Source organism: Sebastes fasciatus, chromosome 19 (assembly GCF_043250625.1).
Source record: "Sebastes fasciatus isolate fSebFas1 chromosome 19, fSebFas1.pri, whole genome shotgun sequence".
Classification (NCBI taxonomy): domain Eukaryota; kingdom Metazoa; phylum Chordata; class Actinopteri; order Perciformes; family Sebastidae; genus Sebastes; species Sebastes fasciatus.
The window spans coordinates 2800547-2814837 of NC_133813.1; the positions used below are offsets into that span (position 1 = coordinate 2800547).

The window sequence follows — 14291 nt, forward strand, 5'->3', positions numbered from 1 at the left end:
TCGTTTTGGGCTTTTTTGCAGGGAGTTGCTTCTTTTGGGCTTGTTTCTATAGACCTGGTTGCTTGTTTCTCTCGTGAGATCTGGCAACACTGAACTGACTTAAAATGACCGTTTGTCAAGTTATTCAGCTACGGACGTAAATTAAAATAAGTGAACGTTGACATTTAGTTTCAGACGGGACACGAGCAGCGTTCTCCTGGGTGAAAGTCCAGAAAGTGTTTACTGAGCCATCCACCCCGACCTCCTCGCTGTGACGACTTACACAGACTGTCATTAGAAACGGACCTGTGATACGTCCAAAAATACGACAAAATATGTTTCTCTCAAAACATAATTCACAATGCAGTTTTTGTTGTATGGGAACGTAATTTTTAGGAGACAGATGCAGTCCTGGTTCTGGTTCTCCTGTGTGTTTCCCTTCCCTCCAGCGAGGCCAATTGGCCTCCAGCAGCGTGGGGAGAAGCTGCTGCCGGGCGTGGAGCTCTCCACCTCCCGCCGGAGCTCCGACTGCAGGTCGAAGGCAGCAGCGTAACCTGATCTGGGTCTGTCGGCGGCGGGCTAGTTGCTGCCGGAGGCCCAGCTGGAGACTGGTCTGAAGGAGTTTCTAGACTGTTTCATAACCAGTTCAAAGTTCCTCACAGTATCTTTAAACACAGAACTTGAGTAAATGTACTTAGTTACATTCCACCACTGCAGAAACACCGCCAGGAGGTGGACCACGTTGCCGTAGCGACATGTTACCTGACAGGTATGGAGGTAAACGGCTTCTTGTAGATGTCGGCCAGCTTGTCGATGACCACGGCCGCCGTGGTGAAGATGCGGTACGTGTGGAGGAAGGTGTTGAGGAAGTCGATGGAGAGGAAGCGCAGGTCCGTGAGGCGCTCCAGGAGGCGCTCCACGCTGGCATAGCGGATCTGAGGGACCTTGCAGGAGTTGAGCGTCTTGCTGAAGCAAATGTCCACGTCGTCTTTATGCAGCCGGGCGTCGGATCTTAAGGAAGCAAAATAATGTGTTAGATCACGATGTTCGGTTAAAGGATTTCATTTCCCATGAAAACAATGTGTAAGTCCGTCTCTACTTCCCTTTAAAAACAGCTCACAAATGTTAGTTTTATTTTTAAAAAGGCTCCATAGTGTCCTAAAACAGCTGCTCACTGTAGTTTTTAATCAGACGTTACTCAAACAGGAGGAAATAGTGCATTTCTTGGGGACTATTTTCAGCGGCGGATTAATCCACATTTGGTGCTCTAGTGAATATTCTTGGCAGCAGGACGGTGGTCTTTCACTGTTGGTTTTGATCTTTTCATTGGTTTTACTGGCAAAAGAGTTATCCTTTAAATCATAATACTTTAACAGCTGAACCTGCTAGATTTTAACTGTATGATTATTTTACTACATGGTAGTAACGTCCGATGTATCTATATTTACAGTTTCTATTCTTACAGTAAAAAAACACATTTTCTGTAACTTTTTCTTTGTTTGTATTAGGGCTGTCAGGATAACAGATTTTCACTACACGATTATCGAGCCCAAAAGAATTTACGACAACAATATCATGGCGATAGCTATAGAAATTAATTAAAAATAATAATAATAATAATAATGCTATCAGTCAAATTCATCTTTAATTTCTTTACTGTGCGTTTATTTTCATTTATTATATATATATTAAAATTAAAAAATAAATTAAATTAAAAAATAAAAATAACGTTATATATATAACTTATAATATTACTTAATATTTTTAATTGTTTAATTTTAATTTAATTTCTTTTTTAATTTAAATTTTTCTAATTTAAATTTTTTTTTTTTTAGTCTGATCCACTTAATTTTGATTTCGTATTATTCATTTATTTAGCCATCTATCCCCTCCATAATAATTGCATAAAATTGGAAAAAATCAAATAAAATATTTGAATGAATCAATGTAAATCCTCTTCTTTTCTATACGTCTCTCAGACGGTCAGAAATCCTCGACTCTTACTTGATCATGTGCGGCACCGAAACTTTGGAGTTCTCCTCGAACACGCTGGTCATCAGGCCGTTACAGCGGATGTTATCGATGCACTGAAACAGATGTGGAAACACGTTCAGTCCTCTTTCATCTATTAAACATTATAGACAGATGTTTAATGAAAACAGTCAGGCCTACTGTAATCTATTAAACATTATATACAGATGTTTAATGAAAACAGTCAGGCCTACTGTAATCTATTAAACATTATAGACAGATGTTTAATGAAAACAGTCAGGCCTACTGTAATCTATTAAACATTATATACAGATGTTTAATGAAAACAGTCAGGCCTACTGTAATCTATTAAACATTATATACAGATGTTTAATGAAAACAGTCAGGCCTACTGTAATCATTAAACATTATAGACAGATGTTTAATGAAAACAGTCAGGCCTACTGTAATCTATTAAACATTATATACAGATGTTTAATAAAAACAGTCAGGCCTACTGTAATCATTAAACATTATATACAGATGTTTAATGAAAACAGTCAGGCCTACTGTAATCTATTAAACATTATATACAGATGTTTAATGAAAACAGTCAGGCCTACTGTAATCTATTAAACATTATATACAGATGTTTAATAAAAACAGTCAGGCCTACTGTAATCATTAAACATTATATACAGATGTTTAATGAAAACAGTCAGGCCTACTGTAATCATTAAACATTATATACAGATGTTTAATGAAAACAGTCAGGCCTACTGTAATCATTAAACATTATAGACAGATGTTTAATGAAAACAGTCAGGCCTACTGTAATCTATTAAACATTATAGACAGATGTTTAATGAAAACAGTCAGGCCTACTGTAATCTATTAAACATTATATACAGATGTTTAATGAAAACAGTCAGGCCTACTGTAATCTATTAAACATTATAGACAGATGTTTAATGAAAACAGTCAGGCCTACTGTAATCTATTAAACATTATATACAGATGTTTAATGAAAACAGTCAGGCCTACTGTAATCTATTAAACATTATATACAGATGTTTAATGAAAACAGTCAGGCCTACTGTAATCATTAAACATTATAGACAGATGTTTAATGAAAACAGTCAGGCCTACTGTAATCTATTAAACATTATATACAGATGTTTAATGAAAACAGTCAGGCCTACTGTAATCTATTAAACATTATATACAGATGTTTAATGAAAACAGTCAGGCCTACTGTACCTGGCTGATGTCGCTGGTCCAAGCAGCCTTCTCCTGGCGAGACGGAGCCAAGAAGACGACGGAGAAGGGCTGACCGTCCGGAGGCTCCACCACCACTTTGAACTCCAGGTGGTTGAAGCCCTGACCTGCTGCGTTGTCTGTGAAGAGTTAAAGGTCAACGTTGAAGTTAACGACACGCGTTGACGTGAAGAAACGAGAACTGATTTTGGTATAAAAGAGACTCACAGTCTTCGTCGTTGGCGTCCAGCTCTTCGATGAGAGTACACTCTATCAGAGACAACGTGCCTCCTTGCTGTTGGGGGAGAAAAGCAAATTCAACATCTGATGTAGGACTACAACTAACAATTATTTTCATTGTAGATTAATCTGTTGATTATTTTCTCGATTAGTTGATCAGTTGTTTGGTCTATAAAATGGTGAAAAATGTTGATCAGTGTTTGCAGAAGCCCAAGATGACGTCCTCAAATGTCTTGTTTTGTCCACAACTCAAAGATATTCAGTTTACTGTCACAGAGGAGGAAAGAAACCAGAAAATATTCACATTTAAGAAGCTGGAATCAGAGACTTTAGACTTTCGATTTAGACCGATTAATCGATTATCAAATTAGTTGGTGATTCATTTAATAGTTTGATTAATCGTTGCAGCTCTATATTCTAGTAAAGAGTAAGTAAAAAACACAATATTCCCCTCTGAGATATAGTGGAGTAGAAGTAGAAAGTGGCATACTCAAATAAAGTACTTGAGTAAACTACTTAAGGCCCTGACACAACAAGCCGACGGTCGGCTGTCAGATAGTACAATATATAATAAAATAAAGTACAATATTCTTTATTTTTTTCATTTGGATTCTTAATTTGGATTATTATTACTCATTTATTTAGCTTTTTATCCCCTCCATAATAAATGCAGAAAAGTGGGAAAAAAAATCAATAAGAATATCTGAATAGAAGTTGATTAACAGTTGTGTGAATAATAAATTAATAACCATCTTAACGAGGTAGATACGTTGTTTAATTCCACTGTATTTAGATAAATTAAATGTTATACTGTGTATGTTGTACTATGTATGTTATTCCTGCACAAAACTGTACAGCTCTTTCACTTTTAAAATATATATTGTACACATTTTTTATTATATTTTATTATATTATATTATATTTTTTATTGTAATTTTTTTTCTATTTTATTTATGTTTCCTGAATGTTGCATTACTTCTGTGCTTTTATCTTTTATTTTCTCTTATTAATGCAGTAAAACACTAAGGTAAATCCGTTGGGCAGGTGAGGCTGACCTTGAGCAGGTGAAGCTTCCCTCCAGATGTTCGTGTACAGATGAGGAAGTGTTTGGTGAAGAGGAAACACTGTCGCTCTCCTTCCTTCCTCAGTGAGAGGGAGCCCAGACGGACCTTACTGAGCATCCCTCGCTCACTGCTGGACGGCAGCTGGATCAGAGAGCCTGCTCACGGAGAGACACGGTCAGTCAGGAGTTACAGGTGATAATAAAATCACCTTCATCGTAGCAGGTGATGAAGAGGAGGCTCACCTTGTCTGACGAAGGTCTGACTGGTGTCCAACAGGATGTCACAGCCCTCTACGATCATCCGCTCTATGGCCAGGTTCTTCCTGATGTTCTCTGTGTCGCTCACTTCATCGTGCATAATCCTGACAACACGACCAACCGTCATCATCATCATCATCATCAACATCATCATCATCACTACACATATCTGAGAGATGAACACACACTCACTTCGACAGCTCCTCCAGTTTAGATTTGGCGAACTCCAGACTCTTCCGCTCCACGTGTTCATGAGGTGTGTGAGCCAGCAGCTCATGGAGGGTGATGATGTACCGAGGGATCTGAAGTACACAAGAATACACATAAAAACACACATCTGATTATACGAATATTAACAACCAACGCTGCTCTTTCAACAGCGGTTATTAGTGCATGTTTGAAATGTGGAGGCGTGCAGTGGTGGAAGAAGTATTCAGATCCTTTACTGCAGTAAAAGTACTAATACCACACTGTGAAAATACTCCACTACAAGTACAAGTACTGCAATCAAAACCTTAGTGAAGTAAAAGTATCAGCAAAATGTAGTTAACGTACTTAAAGTAAAAGTATTCATTGTGCAGTAAAATGTAGTTAAAGTACTTAAAGTAAAAGTGAGACAGTATTATCAGCTAAATGTAGTTAAAGTACTTAAGGTAAAAGTATTCATTGTGCAGTAAAATGTACTTCAAGTAAAAGTATGTAAGTAGTATCATAAGAGTGTAGTTAAAGTAGTTAACGTAAAAGTAAGTATTATCAGTTAAATGTAGTTAAATTACTTAAAGTAAAAGTACTGTCAGTGTTTTCCTATCATATGTCTGATGTTTCTGGACAGGACGGGGATGAAAACCTGTAATCTGAAAAGTAACTAAAGTTGTCAGATTAATGTAGTGCAGTAAAAAGTACTATCCTTCCCTCTGAGATGTACAGTAGCGGAGTAGAAGTATAAAGTATCAGAACATGGAGATACTCCAGTAAAGTACCTTGAGTACATGTACTAGGTGGTGTGTACTACCTGGAACATGGGGTAGGTGAGGAACGTCTCCAGCATCCGTCCCTCACACGCAGCGTTGGACTCGTACTGTTTGAGCAGATTGTCGAAGCTTCGGTTCTGTTTGCAGTTGGCCAGAACCTGCAGGCTGTACTGGTGGTTCCGCACAAACTCCTGGTAGATGTTCAGCATCGGCAGCAGGATGTCAAACAGGTCGGCTGGGCGGGGAATAACAAATACATTCAAACTTCAAATTCAATAATAATAATAATAATAATTTAATATCTGACCACCTAAAGCACTGCTATTTATTTCCCCAAACCTATTTATTTACTCTTCTGTTTAATTTTCTCTTTTAATAATTTATTTATTTATTTTTATTACTCATTTATTTATTTTGTATTTATTTTTACTTATTCATTTTTTTGCATTTATTTATTTCTGTATTTATTTTTATTACTCATTAATTTATTTTTACTTATTCATTTCTTTTGCATTTATTTTTTTATTTATTTATTTTTGCACTTATTTTTTATTTATTCTATTTTTATTTTTAGATGTATGTATTTTATTTATGTATTTATTTATTCACGATTTTCACTTTGCATTTCACTCCTTATTTATTTCCGCAAACACAAACAATTTTGTTGGAAATTCAAATCCAGATGACAAACAAGCACACTATGAACTGAACTGTGAAATGCATTTTGGGAAAGACAACACATGTTCAGCAGGGCACATTAAATATAATTATTCACATGTGAAATGTCCAACTCAGTGTTGTCAAACACACCTGGTCTACAGGTACAGGAGAGGATGACATCATGCTGAAGAAAACGTTTAATCCTGTGAGCACTGAGTTTATTAGAAATACCATGTTTCTGTTATGGACATCTATTCGTCACCTAACTTCGATACTTAAGTAACGCCAATTCCGTTGTTATTTTAACCCAAACCACAATATTTTCCTAACCCTAACCCTAACCATGCTGTTTCCCGTGAAAGTTTATTTTGAAAAGACTGTATGCATGTAACGAGCGGAAATTGTCACGTGTTGCTGGACATTAGTAGGAACAGTAGTAGCAGTAAATAAATAAAGAGAATTAATACAAAGATAAATAAATAAAGAAGCAAATTAAAACAGAAATATCAATTTTAGGTCACATTTTATCAATTAATTAATGGCTACATTTATTTTTAATATTATTTTTGCTACATTTAATGACATATATTTATTGAGTTTATTCATTGAGTATTTATTTTATGTATTTATCAAGTTTATTTATGTATTTATCGAGTATTTATTTTATGTATTTATCGAGTTTATTTATTTATCGAGTACTTATTTTATGTATTTATCGAGTTTATTTATCAAGTTTATTTAATTATTTATCGAGTATTTATTTTATGTATTTATCGAGTTTATTTATCAAGTTTATTTAATTATCAAGTATTTATTTTATGTATTTATCGAGTTTATTTATTAAGTATTTATCGAGTTATTTATCGAGGTTCCGTCCTCCATAATTATGGAAACGGAAACCGGTATTTCAGTCTAAAACCATTTTTAAATGGCTTGCAGTCATGTAATGCAAATCGTAATTAATCAGCTAAAACATGCAACAGCTGTATAGAGAGACACGACTGTGAGCTGTTCCGTACTCACCCAGAACCAGCGTGGGCCAGTTGGCGATCCGAGCTTTCAGCCCTTGATGGAAGATCTCGTGCAGAAACATGATGGTCTCACTAGAGAGGGAGAGATTGTACTTTACTGTAACTATAAACTGGAGATTAAATTCACTGTTTCACTAAATAAAGACGAGCTACCTGTTGAGGAATATGGTGCTGACGTCATCGTGGCTGATGGGAGGCTTCTTGGAGCTGGCGGCCATGCGGAGCGGCCGCAGGAAACAGTTGACCAGGATGGAGAGCTGGTGGACGTACTCCGTCTCTGCCTCCACCATGTTGAAGACGATCTGGTTCCTCTTCCTCATGCTCTCGGCGTGAGGCGAGCTGATGTAGTCCTGGACGATGATCTTCCACTTCCTCCGGCACAGCCAGCCGCGCATGAAGCTCTGCACCTGCACAGCCACAGAAAACCAAACCACCAGGCGTCTCTCCATGTTCCTCTGGCGTTCAGTATTATGTGAAACCAAAACAACCATTTACCTTCTTGATCTTTTTGATATCTGGGTCTTCCTCCTCTTGGTTGTTCTCGTAAGGCCGCATCCTCTCCTTGGTTTTGTTCACCACAACAATCTGCCACAACATGTCAATATACCGGCACATGGGTTAAAACATTCGCTCCTGGAATCACCGTAAGAAAACAAAAATAAATAAATGACTCGAAAAAATAAATAAATGTCATTAAATGTAGCAAAAATATAAAAAATAAATTTAGCCATTAATTAATTGATAAAATGCGGCATAAATTGATATTTCAGTTTTAATCTTCTTTGTATTAATTCCCTTAATTATTTGCTCTGTTTAATTTCTATTAATTTCTAAAAGATTATTTATTTATTTTTGCATTAATTTATTATTTATTTCTTTTTGCACTTATTTTTTTTTATTTATTATATATTTATTTTTAAATGTATGTATTAATAATGTATTTATGCCTTTATTTATTTATTTATGCACGATTCTCCCTTTGCATTTCATCCCATATTTATTTCCCCAAACTTATTTAATTACTCTGTTTAATTTTCCCTTTTATCTATTTATGCATCTATTTTTATGAATTATTAAATGTATTTATTTATTTTTGAATTAATTTTTTTATTTATTAAATATTTATTTTTAAATGTATGTATTTATTTATGTATTTACACATTTATTTATGCATCATTTTTCCTTTGCTTTTCACCCCTTATTTATTTCCCCAAACCTATTTATTTACTCTTCTGTTTAATTTTCCCTTTTATTTATTTATTTATTTATTTATTTATTTATTTATGTATTTATTACTCATTTATTAACTTTCTATTTATTTTTACTTATTCATTTTTTTGCACTTATTTTTTATTTATTTATTATATTTTCATTTTTAAATGTATGTATTTATCTATGCACAATTTTCCCTTTGCATTTCATCCATATTTATTTCCTCTAACTTATTTACTCTTCTGTTTAATTTTCAATAATGTATTTATTTTTATACATTTTTAAATGTATTTATTTTTGCATTTACTTATTAATTTATATATTTTATTACCTATTCATTTATGTTTATTTATGTTTTACTTATTCATTTTTTGCATTTATTTTTTATTTATTATATATTTATCTCTAAATGTATGTCATTATTTATTTATTTAATTATGCACAATGTTTCATTTGCATTTCACCCCTTATTTATTTCTGTATTCTTTTCTTTTACATTCCTTTAAATATTTCTTCCTCATTGTGCAAACGAGGGGGCTGTCACTCATTTAATGACATTTATTTATTTATCAAGTCATTTATTTATTTATTTATTCATTTATTTATTGGCAGGTTCCGTCCTCCATATCAGCGGAGCCCTGCTGAGCTTTCATTTAAGACACACAAGTGCTGCAAACTCAAGTGTTTTCCCATCATGCATTTGCATGCTTTGATCTGTGTGTGTGTGTGTGTGTGTGTGTTCATGTATGCATGCACACACAGCAGATGTGGGTGCACTTATGCATACCTCAGATTTAAGCCTCTCGATCTCCGTGTCCTGGTCCTCCAGCTGGGTGCGGAGCTGATTGGCTGCGGTCTTCTCCGTCTCCATGATCTGGACCAGGTGGATGTACTTCTGCATCAGGATCTCTCGCTCGATGATGATGTCAGAGTAACTAAAGGGGAGCATGGGAGACGAAGACGAGTGGGTAGACGAGGTATATAATATATATAATATGTATAACTCAACACAAACAGAGAGCTTATCTGACATGTTAGTCACAAACTGGACTTTACTTTTGATACTTTACAGTAAGTAGACTACATTTTGCTTTTAATGCAGGACTTTTACTTGTGGAGTATTTTTAGACCATGGTGTTCCTACTTTTACTGAAGTATTAGAGTACTTTTTGCACCGCTGTCAATAAGCAACATCCTGACGTTATGTGTTGATCACACAGGAATAAACAAAGGCTTCATGTTTCCTGCTGGATGTTCAGATAAAGACTGAAACAGAAGCAGAAACAGAGATCAAGTCTGTGATGTAACCGGTGCAGCGATACAGCACCAGTGTGACCTAAATGTGAACTGCTGCGAGCAGAACACACACACACAAACACAACACACAACAAACACACACACACAACAAACACATGGTCGTGATGTTAAATGTGCATCAGCAGAAAAAACAAGCAGAAAGTAGGAAAACTGTTTTAGTTATTTATCCGAAGAGGAACAGTAGACACTGAAACGCATGTTAGAAGACGACAGTGGTGGAAGAAGTACTCAGATCCTTTACTGAAGTAAAAATATCAATATCACAATATCAAAATACTCTATTACAAGTAAAAGTGTTGCATTCAAAGTACGTTCTGTGACATTATTAGATAGTTAATAGTGAAGCATCGATGTTTTAAAGCAGCACGTTACTGTTGGAGCTGCTCCAGGTGGAGCTACTCTAACTACTTTATATACAGTTAGATAGTTTAGTCCAGTGGTTCCCAACCAAAGGGCTCAGTTTTAAAGCTAGAAGATACTGGCATCATATGAAACTAGACAACCTGATGAATCCATCGGTACCAACCATGTCAGACTAGCTTGTCATGAAGGAGGTTAAATAACGCTCCAAACTTACACTAAATTTTGGCGAGGAAAAACCCTCATGGCCATTTCCAAAGGGGTCCCTTGGACCTCCAGATCAGTGAATGTAAATGGGTTCTATGGGTACCCACGAGTCTCCCCTTTACAGACATGCACTTTATGATAATCACATGCAGTTTGGGGCAAGTCATAGTCAAGTCAGCACACTGACACACTGACAGCTGTTGTTGCCTGTTGGGCTGCAGTTTGCCATGTTATGATTGGAGCATATTGTTTCATGCTAAATGCAGTACCTGTGAGGGTTTCTGGACAATATCTGTCATTGTTTTGTGTTGATAATTGATTTACAGTAATAAATATATACATACATTTTGCATAAAGCAGCATATTTGTCCACTCCCATGTTGATAAGAGGATTAAATACTTGACAAATCTCCCTTTAAGATACATTTTGAACAGATAAATGTGTGATCAATTTGCGATTAATCACGATTAAATATTTTAATCGATTGACAGCCGTAGTTGTATTTACTAATGTTATCATGTTTTTGATGTCAGTTCTTAATCTGATAAGTAACTAGAGATGTCAGATGAATATCATGGAGTAACCACGGCCACACGGTTGTACGCCTCAATCAGCCAAGTTGCAGTTTGCGTCCATGTCTGTCCAAAATGTCATCACTTCATCGTTTTATCCTGGAAGATATTTGTGTGAAATCGTTTTTCGGCCAAGTCCAAGTGGACATTTGTGCCAACTTTGAAGAAATTCCCTCGAGGCGTTACGGAGATATCACGTTCATGAGAATGGGACGGACGGTCGGACGAGAAACCCGAAAACGACCACGGCGGTCACTGAGGCATAAAACTTATGTTTATCTCTAAAATGTAGCGGAGTTCAAGTATAAAGTAGCATAACAATCAAGCAAAGTACCTGAAACTTGTACTGAAGCAGCAGTGACGTCTTGATGTGAGTCTTTCCTTACCTGGCCTGCTGGATGCACTCCACCCAGTCGTTGCAGTCCGTCTCTTCCTCCGTCCGCAGCTCCAGAGGTTTCTGTCCATCGTGGCCGAAGATCACCAGGAAGTAGTGCTGCAGTAGAGACGAGAGACGCAACACAACCAGAGGGCAGAATGAGCATCGGTGTTGGTGATTTAATGTACACCGGTCACCATTTATGATTTCAAACTTTCAAGTACTAGAGTGGGAACATAAATGTGGCGTCCTCCTGCAGAGGAACGGGACTTACAAGTCACTCTGTCTTACAAGTCAAACTGAATGAACTGAATGAAGCCGGCCATACTATTTGAAAAACATAGAAGTATTGTCACTGATGATTCCAGTATGAATACCGTCACAAAGCAGTGAGATTATTATGTTTGTCAACGAAGGAAAACACGCTACAACGTCCCAAAAACATTTCCATCAGGAGAGATGTGCTGCAAAAACAAATAAAACTAGAATGGCACTCGGAGAGCGCAGACCTCCGCCAACGCGTGACTTTAAAAACAGATCACAGCTCACAGCTGGCGGTGCCGTGAGGTGGTCGGCTTATTATTAACACGGTGTGTTTCCGTTTAACGTATCGGCGGATGCCTCTCTCATTCAGCAGCCTCGTTATGTCTGTATAAAGTTACACTACGTTGCCTCTCATCCCGTCATCTAGTGCTTTGTTCTTTCTCACCGCGGACGGACAGCAGCTCCCACCGCACGGCGGAGTCTCGCCACACATCCACACACATATCTCTCTGCTCTCAGAAGGAGAAAGGAGGCGTCATCAACGCGTCATCCTGTGGTCTTAATGCTCAGGCTGATCGGAAGACTTAATCCAGATCATGATCCGGATCGCCACCAAAATCTAAAGGATTGTTCATTGTGCCACACCCCATCCCTCCACAAAATGTCATTCAAATCAATAACGGACTTTTGGAGTAATCCTGCTAACAGACACAGACAGACAGACAGACAAACCAATGCCGGTGAAAACAAAACCTCCTCCAACCTCCCTTAACAACGGAAACCTGCTGCAAACGAAAAAACACGCTGCAGAAAGCCAAAATAAATGCAACAGAAAAATGCTGCATATCCAGTCAACACAACAGCCTTTTGACTTTCTGCAGCCGTTTCTTCATTTGCAGCAGGTCTCCGTTGTATTTGTTTTGGATTTTTGTACAGTATGTGTTGATTTGGCATCGTTTCTGAGGCTGCAGCACATTTCTCCTAAAGGAAGGAGGGCCGTTACATACCGTCGTATTATATAGCCATACATTTAAAAACACTACTGCTATATCTGATGTAAAATAACTCAGACAGCAGCAGCGTATTCAAGTTGTTGGACTTCTCGGGTGTCTTTTATCCATCGTCTCTTTAACTTCCAGTAATGACACTTCCGGTATTCTCCTCCATCTTCTCATTTTACTCTCAACTAAACCACATCCGTCATTTAACTCCAACAACATAAACACCAACAGTAGCTGCCACGAGCAGAGACTCACAGGAGCACATCAGCACACATCAACATAAATAGATCAGACTGAGATCTCTACCAGCGCTGAGAGCAGCGTCTACATCTCAATGAGGCGTCATTGGGAGTTCTGAGAGGATCGATGCTTCCTGTTATTACAGTAACATGATCCTTCTGTGCACATAAACACATCCAGAACTTTGATATTCACTGACAACGAGCAGCGTTGTTCAGCTCTCAGCTCTGATTATGAAACCTGGCAGCTACAGTTTCCAGGTAAGACGACCGAAGTCCAAACTTTAGAGCAGCCGTTTCCAGATGTCTCAGTGTTGAGCAGCGATTCAAACAGCTGTGGTGTTGCGCCACGCAGGTGTTCAGTTCATCTACAAACTACGGACTGAATCAGGAGCTTTTAGCAACTGAGAACGCTTACTTTGTCCTTAAAAGTTTACTAAAAGACAGCGACAGCGTCCTGCTACTCTGTCCTCATAGCACCGCATCCTGCTACTCTGTCCTCATAAGACCGCGTCCTGCTACTCTGTCCTCATAGCACCGCATCCTGCTACTCTGTCCTCATAAGACCGCGTCCTGCTACTCTGTCCTCATAGCACCGCATCCTGCTACTCTGTCCTCATAGCACCGCATCCTGCTACTCTGTCCTCATAGCACCGCATCCTGCTACTCTGTCCTCATAAGACCGCGTCCTGCTACTCTGTCCTCATAAGACCGCGTCCTGCTACTCTGTCCTCATAGCACCGCGTCCTGCTACTCTGTCCTCATAGCACCGCATCCTGCTACTCTGTCCTCATAAGACCGCGTCCTGCTACTCTGTCCTCATAGCACCGCATCCTGCTACTCTGTCCTCATAAGACCGCATCCTGCTACTCTGTCCTCATAGCACCGCATCCTGCTACTCTGTCCTCATAAGACCGCATCCTGCTACTCTGTCCTCATAAGACCGCATCCTGCTACTCTGTCCTCATAAGACCGCGTCCTGCTACTCTGTCCTCATAGCACCGCATCCTGCTACTCTGTCCTCATAAGACCGCATCCTGCTACTCTGTCCTCATAAGACCGCGTCCTGCTACTCTGTCCTCATAGCACCGCGTCCTGCTACTCTGTCCTCATAGCACCGCGTCCTGCTACTCTGTCCTCATAGCAACGCGTCCTGCTACTCTGTTCTCATAGCACCGCATCCTGCTACTCTGTCCTCATAGCAACGCGTCCTGCTACTCTGTCCTCATAGCACCGCATCCTGCTACTCTGTCCTCATAGCAACGCGTCCTGCTACTCTGTCCTCATAGCACCGCATCCTGCTACTCTGTCC

General features: G+C 38.2%; 1 protein-coding gene across 4 annotated transcripts in view; it reads right to left on the reverse strand.

Moving 5' to 3' along the window:
• Nucleotides 1–14291, reverse strand: part of rasgrf2a (Ras protein-specific guanine nucleotide-releasing factor 2a) — a 43632-nt gene that overhangs the window by 11715 nt on the left and 17626 nt on the right. For all 4 annotated transcript variants that reach the window (XM_074618624.1, XM_074618623.1, XM_074618622.1 and 1 more), the window contains exons 2-14: nt 11486–11592; nt 9430–9577; nt 7926–8015; nt 7584–7837; nt 7423–7502; nt 5781–5974; nt 4961–5070; nt 4754–4872; nt 4503–4666; nt 3436–3502; nt 3211–3347; nt 1984–2066; nt 742–990 (exon numbers count right to left, since the gene is read on the reverse strand). In XM_074618624.1, the coding sequence (XP_074474725.1) occupies nt 742–990; nt 1984–2066; nt 3211–3347; nt 3436–3502; nt 4503–4666; nt 4754–4872; nt 4961–5070; nt 5781–5974; nt 7423–7502; nt 7584–7837; nt 7926–8015; nt 9430–9577; nt 11486–11592 (1802 nt within the window). The remainder of the gene's footprint in view (nt 1–741; nt 991–1983; nt 2067–3210; nt 3348–3435; nt 3503–4502; nt 4667–4753; nt 4873–4960; nt 5071–5780; nt 5975–7422; nt 7503–7583; nt 7838–7925; nt 8016–9429; nt 9578–11485; nt 11593–14291) is intronic.